At 33.2% G+C, this 15,420-nt stretch overlaps 1 protein-coding gene across 4 annotated transcripts in view; it reads left to right on the top strand.

Moving 5' to 3' along the window:
- Positions 1 to 15,420, top strand: part of LOC129264455 (uncharacterized) — a 32,812-nt gene that overhangs the window by 1,713 nt on the left and 15,679 nt on the right. For 2 of the 4 annotated variants that reach the window (XM_064102630.1, XM_064102628.1), the window contains exons 2-7: positions 1,938 to 2,746; positions 3,154 to 3,177; positions 8,220 to 8,330; positions 11,325 to 11,393; positions 13,837 to 13,925; positions 14,692 to 14,899. In XM_064102630.1, coding sequence (XP_063958700.1) covers positions 2,603 to 2,746; positions 3,154 to 3,177; positions 8,220 to 8,330; positions 11,325 to 11,393; positions 13,837 to 13,925; positions 14,692 to 14,899 — 645 coding nt within the window. In that variant the 5' untranslated portion in view covers positions 1,938 to 2,602. The remainder of the gene's footprint in view (positions 1 to 1,937; positions 2,747 to 3,153; positions 3,178 to 8,219; positions 8,331 to 11,324; positions 11,394 to 13,836; positions 13,926 to 14,691; positions 14,900 to 15,420) is intronic. The other 2 variants (XM_064102631.1, XM_064102629.1) reach the window with 1 other exon arrangement.

The raw sequence follows: 15,420 nt of genomic DNA, 5'->3' as shown, positions 1-15,420 counted from the left end.
TCTCTTCCCCTCTCTTTCTTTCTTTCTCCCCCACTCTGTCTATCTTCAAACCTTGTGTTCTAGAAGTCTATTTTATATAAATTTGCAAACTTTATCCCTGCCATGAAGGACATCAGAACTATATCTTGGCCCGGTAACACGAGGCTTAGCGATTGATCGTGGTACTCATTTCTACAGTAAATTTCAATGGTTATTGTGTACGGCGATTGTAAATGTGAGCCCGACAATCGCTAATCTTCGTGTAGCAGAGCCCTGTATAGAACTCCATTTCAGTTGATTACTTCTGCACTAAAGTGATTAGAACTACAAGGTTGTTTGAAAGTGATTATGAAGCGAAGGTCATTGTGATATACATGTACGGACTAACCTGGATAATGGGAAATTAAATTGTTTGATTTGCTTTCATTTTCTTTCATATCAATATTGTAAGGAAAGGGGGGGGGTAAATACCAGGAAGCAATTGCCCAATCTGTCTCGTAATGACCCCCCCCCCCTGGAAATTATATGAGTACAGTTAAATTTAGTCTTCCTGAGGATTTCAAAATTTAAATGTACTGTAAATAAGCTCTTATCAATCAATGCACTTTGATTACATTTTACATACATCTCTGTTACATATATATATTTTTTTAATTATCAATTGTGTTATGTACTTGTAGATGGTCTAAAAAAATATGATCTTTGTTTCAAAAAATGTACTCTCCCTTTTTCCTGTCTTGGGATGGAGCAAATAATATATTAAAATGATAATACAATATTTTTATACGAAACATTTTAAAGTGCAAGGAAAGGAGTAAGGAAGATGGGAGGGAGAGAAGGAAAATATGAGATACAAGCTTTGTTTAATTTGCAAGCAAAAAAAATGAAAATAAAAATAATTTCCAATATCTTTAGAATTCACTTTGAAATGTTATGAATAATAACAATATTGACATAGGATGACAATAGGGAAACTTGTTGAAAACATGCTACTTAAAATCATACGGGTGTCAGTTTTCATGAGAAATCAAAAAACCATTTGCCTTAGTAAATTGCCTTAAAATTCATCTATTTTTCCCTGTCATGACTTTTGCCTGACACTAAGCAGAGCTTGTCCAAAGAATTATCTGTTACAGGTATCATTTTCAATGCTTTAAACAAAGTATGGGGTCAGAAAATAATCCTTTCCAAATAAATACTGATGCCCATATGAGCAGAGAAAGATTGATGTGATGATTGTCACAATCTTGTAAATTCGTGACAATGATCATTGCATTCAATACTATTGTTGGGAAAGCAAAATAAAAATCCAAAATAATAATTTAATACAATTTGGTTGCACGGGATATTTTTCTATAAAGTTTGATACAAATAATCTTTGGAGGGGGGTTTTCAGGAGGAACTTATTTTCAATAACTGTACATAAAACAATCATAATAGATATTATCAGTTGTATGTGTGTGGTGTTTAACCACTCAATATGAGATGATTTCAGATATTATTCATACAAATTCATATTGAACAAGTTATTGATCAATTTGTTTTCATTGATAATGATCTAAAATTCTGCTGGAGAAAAAGATTTTATCTTGAATTATGATCCGGCATTGATTTTCAATTTTTTGTTTGTTCATGATAACAATTTATTACTGATTAGAGATTTTGTGGATTATTTATAATGTTATTTTGATTAACGTTATGTTTGCTATGTTTTGTCGATCCAGCCTCACAGGTTTTTTTTTTTATAGCCTTCATGAAAAGCCACACAATTGATTTTGTGTCAACTCATGTTTTAATGTTACTTTGTATGGCGTTTTTATCTTAAACAAAGATTGAATTGAATATGAAATCATGCTGACTTTATATTGTAAGTTAGATCTAACCAGTATTTTATAAGGCTCTACATAGTTAACAACTTCAATCCCTCTCCTGTCTTCTCTTATCATTCTCTCATCCAGGTCCCAGGATACACAATGATATTGTACGGATAGAAGAGGAAGAAAAAAATTGTAAATTTGTTTGTAAATATGACACCAAAATACAATCTCTGAGATTCCCTGCAACCGCAGCAATCAACCCTGAAGCATAAAACAAGTATTGAATAGCAGAGCACCATCTTGAAGGGGAAAAGAAGTGAGAATACTGAAAGAGAAAAAACAAATTAAAAAAGAACGCACAAAGGGAGTTTCAGTGCATTGATGTAGATTAGATGCTCGGAGGCATAGATCTTCTTTAGAGGAATCGACATCGCTCGCGAGTTGTCTCGTGGTATTGATAATCAGCTCAGTTCATCCACCAAGGGAGCTGCAGCGGAAAGGAAGAGGTGTAAGGCAAAGATTGAATATCAGCTGTTTTGATTTGACACTGCAACAAGCATGAATGATCGACTGTTGCGTCTTTGAAATTGGATTTCTCTAAGTTTAATCAACATATTTTATCTCTTGGAGGATATGAAAACGATGCCTTTTGAACAAAAACAACAAGGACGCCTTTCAAGTTCAGGATGCATGGTCTACAACAACTAACTGTCTCTGTTCTTTGAAATTTTCTCCTGGACTATCATTGATAGCAGACTTTTGGTTGGTTTTCAAACCTGCCTTGAACCCTGCATTGCCAATTTGCCATGATGAAGAGTGTTGAACCCAAAGCAGACCTCCCTCCTGCAAGCTCTAGCACCATGCTGACCTACAGTGCGTTGCCGGTCAGGAGACCCTATCATCAGCCCAGGGAATCGCCCAGAAATATGACAGGTGTCTATCTCTCCCAGGTGAGTTCTTCTTTCTTTTTAAAGTTGATTATGATAATGATATTATTAATGATAATAGTAATGATAATAAAGATGATGATGATGATAGTGAAAATTCAATTTTCCTTTTTATACACAATCTGCAATAGGTAGTTCATTCTATTTCAGAATAAATGATTTTACATTAGTTTCGAAAACGCACATGGTAGTCATGAAACTTTTTAATCTTTGAACTTTAGACAAATTAACCATTATTGATATTTGAATTGGATATTAAATATTTTGTGTAGCTTCTACATGTATTAACTATGATTTTTAAAGTTCAGTTCAATTAATGTCTTTTTAAAAAAAAATCAATATTTTAGAATGATAAGATAATAAGAGTGGGCTCAATAAATTGGTTTCAAGCACTTTTGTTTTTTTAATAGTATATTCCAGAATCAAATCATAATGTAAGTGATTGACAAAGCTAATGATAAAATTCTTGGTATTTGGGCACTTGTGAATGAGTTATTTCTCTGAATATTATTAATTTCACCCTTTTCTTGGGATCACACTTTCATAATGTGTATTCAATGGTGTCTGGTGTAAACATTGTGCACTTTATCTCCTTGGTTTTATGCTGATATTCAAGCAAATACATTGTGAAAAAAGATGTTTAAAACTTGAATTTTACAATGTATCTTAAAAATTAAGAAAGTAAGTACTTTTGGATTTAAGTTAAAATAACTGTAAAGATGGATAGATAAAAACTGACCCAAATACAAACTCTCCTGTTTCAGTATCAAACTACAAAGAGTACATACATGTAAACTTTTAAAGCCTCTTCAACTAAAGCTCTTTACTATCAAACTTGTTATATTGGGACAAAGTACATAGACCTATTTAATTTGTTTATCATGTTTGTTTGGTGCGAAGAGCAAGAATTGTGCAAGATAAGTTGGTGATTATTGACAGCTTTTTTGATAACCATTTTGATTGAACAATACTGTATTTTATCTTCCATGTATAAAAGATGAATCTGTGTATGGTCTATCTGATGAGATTTCATATTGAAATTACTTTTGAGATTTATTTTATAAATTATATATTTTTTAGCACCTTTTCCTCCTCTTTTTAAGAATTTGCTGAAGTTCTGTAGACATTTGCAATTTTGCACATTTTTTTCTTGAGGATATTTCTGTACTGGGTGTGTTTGTGGGGGTATGGTTTATTTTTATTTTGATGTGGGGTATTTGGTATTGTTTTTGTTGTTTTGAATTGTTTGAAAATGTATCTGAATTACATTTCCTTAAATAAAAAAATAATACAACATGAATGTACCTATAAGCCATTACCAATTGTTCTTTCAGTTCAGAGTACAGGATAAACAAAACTAAGTACTGAGAAGTGAACATTGATCATAGGGCATTGCTCTTTGTAGAATACATGTTATTTTCAATAAAAATGTGTTTTGATAATTATTTTCTTCACAAAATTATCTGGTGTTAGTACATGAAAGGATAGTGATAGATTATTAAAGTGTTCCTCTTCACTATTTTTTTACTATTAAAGTAAAATAAAAACTACATTTAATGCACAATTATACTTAAAAACAATCAGAGCAATATCTGGAAAATTAGAGGAATAGAATATTGATGTTCCATGTATGTACATACCTGTACATGTAAATTTGTGAATTGGGTGAGATTTGTTATGTTTATTATATAATCTTTTCTGTTATAAATTCTATTGACATGTGGTGTGGAAGAATACAAAACTTGTATGTAACCTGTACATCCAAGTTGATCCATCAACCAGAATAGTCACAAGATAAACAAAGAAAAAAGTAACTCATTTAAATATTTGGCACATGGTCTAGTGGTTCTGGCTCTCCCCTTTCAAACAGAGGGTCATGGGTTCAAATCCTAGCCATGGCGTGTTTTCCTTCAGCAAGAAATTTATCCACACTGTGCTGCACTCGACCCAGGTGAGGAGAATGGGTACCCAGCAGGATTAATTCCTTTAATGCACGAGCGCTGAAAGGTACCTCATGCTAAAGGCTGGGGTAATTTAAGAAGAATGCACCTCGGAATAGATTGTTTCTAGATAGATGGCGTTATACAAATGCCTATTATTATTATTAATGTTAAATGAATTGAAACATACTTTGTGGTTTGTACGGATTGAAAAAAAACCCAAAATATCTGTGAACTGAATACTATCTATACCTTTGATTTTTGTACTCAGTCACAATTGTGCATCCTAATCAGGACTTGTATGGTATCATTGTCCAATCTATACTGATCTTGTTTTGTTTGGTAAAGTGTTAGTTCTACAAGTTGTAAACCACTTAATCTATGCCCCTAGCAACGGCTTTCTAAATAATTGCATAGCAACCAAGCGCTAAATTAGGGTTAACCATGTGGTGTCTTACAAAATTTACTGTGCAAACAATTGTAAAATTGGAATCATATGGCTGTATAAAGTATATCTTTCAATCTTCATTTCACATCTCTTACAAAAAACATAAAGGAATACTACAGGCTGGAGCCTGGAAATAATATAGTTTGAACAGATAAAGACGAATGAGACTAACAAAACAACAAAAATTTCATCAAAATCGGATTTAAGGAATGAGAAAATTATGACACGTATATACATGTAGCTTTGCTTTATTTTGTTAAAATATTTATGCATGTCCTCATGAATATACAATGAGAAAGCTGAATGATGTCATATCCCCACATATTCTTTTGTATTTTGTTATATGAAATGTACATGTATATTTCATTCAAATTTTGTCCACCTAGAATGATTGACAACTGATTTAAAAGGGTACTCCAGGTCGAAAATAATATGATTTGAACAGACAAAGAAAAATCAGACAAACACAAAACACTGAAAATGTTATCAAAATCGGATAAGGAATAACAAAGTTATGACATTTTAAATACTTTGCTTTGTTTCGGTGAAACAGTTCTGTACATGTCTTCATGAATATTCAATGATCAAACTGATGATGTCATGTCCCCACTTGTTCTTTGTACAGGTACATGTATTTTATTGTATGAAATCATATTTATTCAAATGTTATCCTTCAAGAATTTAAATAATTGGATTGACAGCTTATTTTAGATATTCATTGCTGTAACTTATTTTATTACATATATATGAAAATATGAAATGATTATAATTTCATGTACAAGTAATAAGAAAAGGGAAAGTGGGGATGTGACATCATTAATCCTTGTAATGAATATTCATGATGATGTGCATCTAACTGTTTTCACAAAATATTGCTAAACTTTAAGATTCAATAACTTTGGTAGTTTGTTTTAAAATTTTGTTGAAATTTTCAGCATTTTGCTCTGTGATTTTTTTCTTTTTATACTGTTATTTTCAGCCAGGAGTAGTTCCTAAAAAAAAAGGATTTGAAATAAATCCAGATCAGCTGTGAATAGTGACCAGCCAAATTTTTAGTTTATTTTAAATCTTAAAGATTAACTTTTAAATATCAAAATCTTAAAGATCAACTTTTAAATCTTAAAAGATAATAAATTCAAATCTTTTACATTTTTATTTAAATCAACAAGGTTTAAATCTAAATCTAATGTTCGGCTGGTCACTATTCACAGCAAATCTGGATTTTTTTTAAATCCTTGGAATTTAGAGAGAAAAATATAATTCATATAAAATCACAAATTAAAGATGAAATGAAAAAAGAGTGGGATATATCCAGTAGTGGATATTGGAGATCTGCAATAAGCCATTTAGGCTGATCCCTCATACATGTACTGCAAATTACTCTAATTAAAAAAACGAGAAAAATATTGTTGAATAGTAAAATTTATTTTATTGAAATATTTTGCTTTGGCGGACTATATTTTTCTTTACCTGTCTTATTGAATATATTCTTGACATATTATGAGTGCATTCATGTTGTATTTATGCAGTTTGATTTGATTTAAATTTGATCATATTCCACATTCACAACGAAATGGTTTTACATGTATGTTACTTTCAGCTTGGCCCTTACTAGGTAATCAATTCACCAAGAACTTGACACAGTGAACTCATTATGATACATGTAAATCATTGTTTTAAAGAATTTCATGACAATTGAAAAAAGGAAAGAAAGTGAAGTTGAGATATATAAGTTCCACATTTTATCAGAGAACAGATTAGGCATACATAATTGAGATTACTAGGGCATCTTATCTGCAAATATTCTTCAAAATTCTGTTTCACTTTGAAATAGCCTCTTGTATTCCCATGCCATGGGAGGCCTACTTGTTTCATAGCCCAACCAGAAATGCATATTCGTCAAGTGTTTGACTGTACAAAATGCAGGAAAGGAAAGGGAAGATAGCAAGCGAACAACACATATATTATTCAGGTCCAGGGAGCCCCTGAGATTCGAACTAATCTCAGCATGCCCTCCAAGATATTACCCCCTGGATGGCTGTCAATCAGCTGATATGTCACCAGCGGAGGTCAAAGGTTATATATCAAATACACCTTCAACAGCGTGTCTGCACCCTGCATGCTTTATCTGTATCTGGCTGCCTGATATAAATCAGCTTATTTTCATAACAATATTTAGTTACTTTTCATTTAGAAATGTAAAATGGAGATTAATCAAATGATTATCTGTCATTTATTGAATTTTGAGGAATAAAAACAAATAATAATGAAGAAAACAAACATCTCGATAAAATTATATCAATAAAGTAGGATGAGGGATGTTATGTCTGGAAACTTTTTGTCTGAATATATACATGTACATGTGTGATATTCACCTCAATATCACTAGTCATTGTTATTATGATTTTATTCAGCAAAAGAAATACAAAATGCAAGTTTACACTGTACTAATTGAAATTGAAACATAATAACACATCATCAAAAAAATGCCTTATAAATATATCATCAACGATAATTCTCAAGTGTTTTTTTTTTCTTTAATTCGTGGAAAATTCTTGAAACTGATGTTTCATAAATTTGTCAAGATATTACAACTTGTGGATAAAGTCATAAAGGTATGTAATGTAATCAGCAGGGGAAAATACACATGGGGGCTAATAATGAATAAACACGTTGCTCAAAATATCCCTGGAAAATATAAAAAGAAAACCCCAAAAAATCCCCATTCACTGCAATGCAAACCTTATCCATTGTTGCAGATTTAGGGAGAATGCAAAATATATTTTAAAAATACCTTTTGCCTTAATAAGGTAAGATAAAAGGAGAGCTAGAGGGGAAACGGGTAGAACTCTTAATGGTTATGAATAACCTCTGATTAAGTTCCTTTAATGTAATACATGCCTCAATGTTTTTTTTTTAACGGACCGTTTATTGACTACACATTGGACTAATGTCACTAATTTTATAGTCCTTTCAGATGATATAGAACAGTGGAAGAAAAATTCTCAGAGTAAATTCATGATATTCAAATGTCATAATATATTTGAAAATGATTTATTTTCCTTTCCGTATCATGCAATGTATATAGGATCCCTATGGACTTCCAAGTAATAAATTCAAACAGCAGAGGATTCCTCCCCTGGCCAAACAGAGAGGATCTGTTTATCAACCCAGAACACAGCCGGGATATTTGAGACAGGTAAAAGTAAAATCAATTATAATAATAGATTTATAGAGCACAGAAATTATTCAACTGCACTACCATCATTTGCAAAAGTTTAAGACCACTTGAAAATGTGTGTGTGTTGCACGTATAGTGTAATACACTATAATAGTTTCATTAAAAACTGGTCTATTTGAATGGTAGAGGGTTTTAAAAAATTGTATTGTCCAATAGCTTGACTGATCCATTTGTTTTCAGAAATATTTTTACTTCAAAATTATTTTTTTTTTAACAGAAGGATTAGTCAAGCTATTGGACAAATGAAGCTTTCAATGGAGTCCTACATGTATGCCCCACTGGTATTTTTGTAAGGTCCTTGTACAAGTATCTAAATTTGTGTATTTTGTTGTAACTTAAAAAAAAAAAAAAAAGGAAACCCATCAACAACAAAAAATTGTCAAATGTGTTATGGTTTTGAATTGGCACTGATAGAATGAGTGAAATCTTCTATTTGATTAGAGATAAAATACAATACTTAGTGGGGGGGGGGGGGGCTTCCATTGATGAGTGGATACCATGGGTGACCATGTTTTGAAAAGCACCCTAAACAAGTGTCTTCCATGTTTTGAAAAGCACCCTAAACAAGTGTCTTCCATGGTTTGAAAATGCACTCCTTTCAAGTATTGGCATGTGAAACCCTATCCTTAACAAATATTAGAAACAAAACCCCTTGACAAAATTCCCTGAATTGACCCCCCTAAACAAGTACAACGTTATCTTCATTGGTCATGTCATGGATGTGATCACAAACGTCGGCTTTACTTTACTCTAGTACCACCCCACACACCTTGCTCAAATCGGACCCTAGACATGTAGTGTTGGGGCAAAAAGTACATCTTTTATAATAAAAGTATTTTAGTAATTTTATATGGGTCCTCACAATTGGACCGTAAACACATAGTTTTCCTGGCGAAATATATACACATTTTTCATTATTTCAGTGTTTTTGACACCCTTATTACGTTTATGCATGTAACGTGCCCTATCTTGAAAAAGAGATAATTTTTACGTGTGTTTTTTTGGTCACGCATGGTATCCACTCTTCAATGGAAGTGCCCCCCCCCCCCTTGGGAGCGGAATAAACCAATAAAAACTCTGAAGTAGAAACAAAAACTGAGCACAAATTCACAATTGAATCTTCATCCACTCTCATTAAGAGATTCAGTAAATCTATCTACAGTATTACAAAGAAATGCTTGTGAGTAGTCCGTTTCGGACACAAGGTAGTCACATTTTAAACAAATTTTGACCTATTTCCAAACTTAATTTTGACATTAAAATGTCAAACTCTAACATTGACTTTTGATATCATATCACACTATATTGCATTGATTTTGTTGTTGGTAAATAAAACTGCTAGTATTCAATTCAATTTTGGAACAAATCAAAGGTATACAATCTTGCAATAATGCATAAACATGAGTGACATGAAATCAGAGTCCCGTCTTTGTCAATCTTTGAATTTGAATACCTATTGTCTCTTTCTTTTGAATGCATCAAGCTACTATTTCATGTAGAGTATTCTTCACAAACTGAGGAGACATACATGTGGCTTGTTTGATTTTGATATTTACTCATTCTAACTTTGATAAGAATATGTGGAGTGCTTCCTTTTGTGGAGAAAAAATTCATCAATTTGTCAGATGTAGATATCAGCAATGACATTTCAGCAAGTTCAAAAATAGGCAAACATACTGTTGGTAGTAGTATTAATTTCCTGCCAGCTATCGCCTGCTATTCGTTTGAATGCACGTTATAATTCTCAGCCTGAGGGCTTGCATTTGCAAGCTGTTATTGAACTTGCACTTTCTTGAACTGAACTTGAAGCAGGGCTTATTGCTAAGTGTCAAAATCGGGATTGATGTGAAGAATTTGACAAGGAGCTTTTGAGTTGTATATATGTTGAGCAATGTTATTTTTTCTTTTTTTTTAATTTATATTTCATTTTGTGTACTAATCAGTTCATTTTTGGAAAAAATGAATGCACTAATTCATTTGTTGTTTGTTATTTTTTAATTGATATTTTAATTTGATGAATAGATCATTTGTGAATTTTTACTGGGTTTTTGGGATGGATGTGTAAAGTAGTATAACATTTATCCCCTTTTTAATTGGAATAATTCTATTTCTTTTTGTGATATGTGCCTATACCGTAAATGTTTACATTGTGAATTACACCATAAACTACATAGCTTTCAAGAAAACTTTTGTAAAGTGCTTCAAAAGGAAGATTACCCTGAAAAGTGTTTTTAAAGGAAACAGAATAATAATATTTTATTAGTGAATTCTCAAGGAAACATAAAAATTATAATTTTTATAAGGTATTAAACTATTGAATTATAAATTTGATTTTCAATCTGAATTTCATATTCTGCCTTCTTCCTACTTTATGTTCTTTTGAAAGAAACCTGTATTAAGGTTTGCATTGTGAATGATTATCAATTACGTACTCTTAAATGATAAACTGATCTTAGACCAACCTTCATGCCTATGTGCTCTTCTATGTAGGGATCAAAGGGGGGAGATGGTCAACACATGACAGGGCTGTGGCAGGGGGGAACAGTTCCTATTCTAGACCCCGATTCAGAACTTGGAACAAGACTTAAAGTTATAGTAACGACTAAAAGAATACGTGATGACAATAAAACTCTGACAACTCATTCAAAAGCTGCAATGTTGTTTGGTGGGAAGCTGAAGTTGGAGTTGCTGGAAGAGAGAAAAGACACTCCTCAGGAGTCCGGGAAAATGGGGCTGGGGCCTGCGGAGAGCGGGACTGACGCCGTGAGACCGTATTTCACCGATGATAACACCGATGTTCGTTCTGATTTCCTCTCCCCTAACATTCTGGCTCATCCTTTCCAATTCTCCTTGCCACCTCCTGACTCTCATTCCTATTGCTATATACCCCCTAACCTACCTTACGCCCCGCCCTTACGGGTGCACCTTCCTTCCCCGCCCAACCCCAAGCAGCAGCGTAGACAGGACCTGATGGTGAGGAGCAGAGGGGAAGCCAAAGCCTTTCAACCTTTACCTATAAAGGTAAGATGTGTATTCTAAGGTCTTATAACAAAAGAAAGCAACTCTATTAGAATGATCTTCTGGTTAAATGAGGAAAATGTGTTAATGTTTTATGTGGACATACATGTAGATGTATGCAGAGTTACTTACTTCTGTCACGGGACAGCATTATTTTGATCCTGTTTATCATTAAATCGGTCTGCAAGCAGATGGTCTATTCTCAGATAGTAATATACCACGACATAACCCATTTTGGTTAGCTATCACTTTGGCCTCATTGCTGTTTGGTCTACACACACATTTGTCTAATTATCATTTAGTCTAATGCCCTTGGAGTTGGTCTAATTTTTACTCTGTCTACTTATTGATTTTTATATTTCCAAATTAAAATTTGGTTCGTTAAAAGTTCTAGACTAAAGTGGTGTTAAACCAAGTGGATTTTTAATGGAGGAAAAATCCCCGGGGAAAAAGCTTGGGAAAAAACATACCCTGAACACGTTTGGCTAGTCTTTAAACAAAACATAGCCTAAATACGTTGACCCCGCGATTGACCATTGACCAGTCTTTCAAAACCACCTTTTTTTCTGAAAATCTGTGTTTTTCATACCCTTAACGATTGCACACACGACCCACATCCAAAATTGAAAACACCCCTTTAAACGCATTTTTTGGTCACGCATGTAAATCATTTGCCCTATAATGTTTGCAACATTATCTCCTACTTGTTGGTGGTATATGAATGTGATTTATGCATACCTTGAAAATTTTAATTTCTTTGCACCACCCCCCCCCCCTTTAACAAGTAGATCTGTATTCTCTTGCTGTTTATAATAAAGAGAATTTGTTACCTTAATAAAAACAGGTGGACCATAAACAGTGTATATCAATGGAGTATACAGGTCAGAAATATTTGACAGGAGGACCTTGTAAATCTGGTGTAATTGAGTTGTCCATCTCAAAGGCTTTATACTAGCTGCCATCCACTGACAAAAAGAGGCAACTGTGTGGGATGATCTTATTAGTAGTAATTGAGGAAAATGTGTCATTGTTTCAAGTGGAAAATACAGCTCTAGTTATTTGCTTTTGAAACATCTATATTTCAGAAACTGGGGACTATATGACACCAATTCTTTAGCATCATGTAGAAGATACAGATATATCCCAATTTAAGAAATGATTCAATTTTGAAAAAAAATGGAGTTGCTTCCTTTTGTCAGTAGACATCAGTGTACATCCAGTGCTCTGTGGTATCCTAGTAACACACAGGAGAATTTCATCTTTTCTTAAAGTGGTCACCAGCATCTGAATGCTCTGAACATCCTACCCCCCCCCCCCCCCGACTGCTTTGAAGTTTAGAATAAATACATTAATTTTAGTAAATTGAATTTGCCTTCATGTAATTAATAGTTGAAATTTGTTTATTAAAAATCCGATGTTATTCGTCATACATGGATATTGTATGAAACGAGGCAGTATGATGTATTTCATGTGTATAAATAATGCTTGTCATATTTCAGAATTTCTGAGAAGTACAACTTTTCAAAATATTTTCATAGACTTCTGATGGATCATCTATGATGTATTCTTTTTAATTATATTTCAACTCAGTTATATTTCTATTTAATAATAAATCAAGCCTTTATCACCATTACTGAAGAGTTGGTTTTGCAGTATTATACCTCAGTCAATGGCTCAATGGCGGAGGTACGGCGAGTTGAATTCAGCCGTTTTAACATTTTTTGTACCAGGTACATATAAGTGGTTTGAATAAAAATGAATATAACAGCTGTTTTTTATTCGCCGTACGGCTGCCGTAGAGCGGATGTGACTGAGGTATTACCGGTAGTTTAATATTAAAGGAGAATGAAACTCTTGGAGCAAGTTAGCTTTTGTGAAAGCAGAAAAATCAAAGAATAAGATCAACAAAAGTTTGAGTAAAATAGGACTAGCAATAGAAGAGTTATGAGCATTTGAATGTCGAGACCACTAATGCTATGGAGATCCTCCCATTGGCAACGCAACCAAAATCTATGATATCACAGATGAACAACTCTCCCCTTTTGGACACTGAAAATATACCCCAAAACATCTCTTTTTGCTCATTCTAATCATATGACAAATGATTCATCAATGATATAATGTTGTGAAACCTCTGTACTTGTCCTCTCATAAAGAGAACACCTCACCTTGTGATACATTCTATAAAAGTGAGAATATAAGTGAAATAAGTACTAAAGCAATGAGGGAGTTGTACGTGTGTGACATCACAGATCTTGATCGCATTGCCAATTGGAGGATCTACATGGCATTAGTGATCTCAATATTCAAATGCTCATAACTTTCTTATTATTCATTCAATCTTCCTCAAACTTTCAACAATATGTTTCTTTGATTTTTCTCTTTGATATGGATTCAGCTGGTTTCAAGGGTTTCATTCTCCTTTAATTATTGTTTCTTTGATCAGAGAGCCAAACCAAAAGGACCTCGTCATGAATACCATGGGCCTTCACCTCACGTCATAGGACCTAAACCTGACTTTCATGCAGTAACAAGGTAAGGAAAGAACAAAACGGGATTTAACATGGAATTATGTATCCCCCTCCCACTGAAAATGGTCAAGAAGTAAAGTTGTGTTTATTTAGAATAATCCTTGAATTTCAACAATTTTATAAAATGAAGACATTTTACAGGCTAGCTGTCGGATTTTAATACTCGACACAGAGGCGGACCGTGACCTGGAGGAGACAGTGATTGGAGGGGCACTGTATTGTTTGTGAACAATGCTGTGCCCCTCCAATGCTTTGTCTCCTCCGGGTCACGGTCCGCCACTGACTTAACACTCCATTTTCTTGACATTCAGCCATGAGTTAAGTATTTTGTTAACCTTGCGATAGCTACGGTATGAAATATAATGGAAATAATAAAGGTACAAGGATTATTTCAAAGAGACAAAACTTTTGTTATTTTTTGGTAATTATCTGCGATTGAGGTATCATGTTCAAGAACAGATAAAACTTTTTAGACACATACGTGATTTTCTTTTTGAAATTCAGATATCCACGACATGTGACTTTTTTTTAATCCTTTCTTCAAATCGTTTTAACTCACTCATGCGTGAATGAAGAATCTTCTGAGTTATATCAGGTAAAAGAGGAGGTTCTATTTAGATTTGCAATGATAGGTTATTTGTGTATTTCATTTGTGATTAAGTTATGATAAATCATCTATAATTCTTGGTTGCATTTTTCTGGTATGCCTTGTATATATATTCATGAACTATAGATTGAAATGGAGATATTTGAATTCTCGAATTCTGCAGAAAATCAGCCCGGAGTCGTGTCCCGGCATCCAACGATGGGGTGACCCATTTTGAAGACCTTCGTTCCAACTCTAGCGGTAACAGCAGTGATAAAGCAACTCAAGAAGCGGAGGTGATTGAAAGCATGTTGGACAGTATTAGCCTCGCCTCTAAGGAGAGTGAGAAGAGTTTAGCTGGACTCGTTGAATGCTATAAGAAAATTTGTAAGGTGAGTGGACAGAAATGCTTCATACGCTATTTAAAATTCATGCACCCTGTTAAAGGCTAATAGTCCAGTTTTAAAGGGGAAGTTCACCCTGATAAAGAGTTTATTATAAAATAGCAGAAAAATAATAACAAATATTGGTGAAAAGTGATTGCAATTAAAAAATTTTTATTTGTGAAGTCATATGCCAGCAGATTCCCTATATATCGTGTAGTGAAAAAAATAAATGAAATGTCATTTTCTCAAAAAAATTGAAATAGATTTTAATGTACATTCTTTATACCAACAGAAAAGTGAATTCACACCTGCCCCTGAATGAAAAACTTTTTTTTAGTCATCACAAACCATTAGAAACTTGAAATTAATACGTTTTTTTTATTACATACCATATGGGGTAGCTGCTGGTATATGACATGACAAATCAAAAACTTAAAATTCAAATAAGTTTCTAAATCTTTAATGGATTTTCCTCAAACCTTCACCAATATTTTTTTTTCAGATATTTTACCACAAACTTTTCTTCA

Source organism: Lytechinus pictus, chromosome 7 (assembly GCF_037042905.1).
Source record: "Lytechinus pictus isolate F3 Inbred chromosome 7, Lp3.0, whole genome shotgun sequence".
Taxonomy (NCBI): domain Eukaryota; kingdom Metazoa; phylum Echinodermata; class Echinoidea; order Temnopleuroida; family Toxopneustidae; genus Lytechinus; species Lytechinus pictus.
This window is presented reverse-complemented; position numbering and strand designations above follow the sequence as displayed.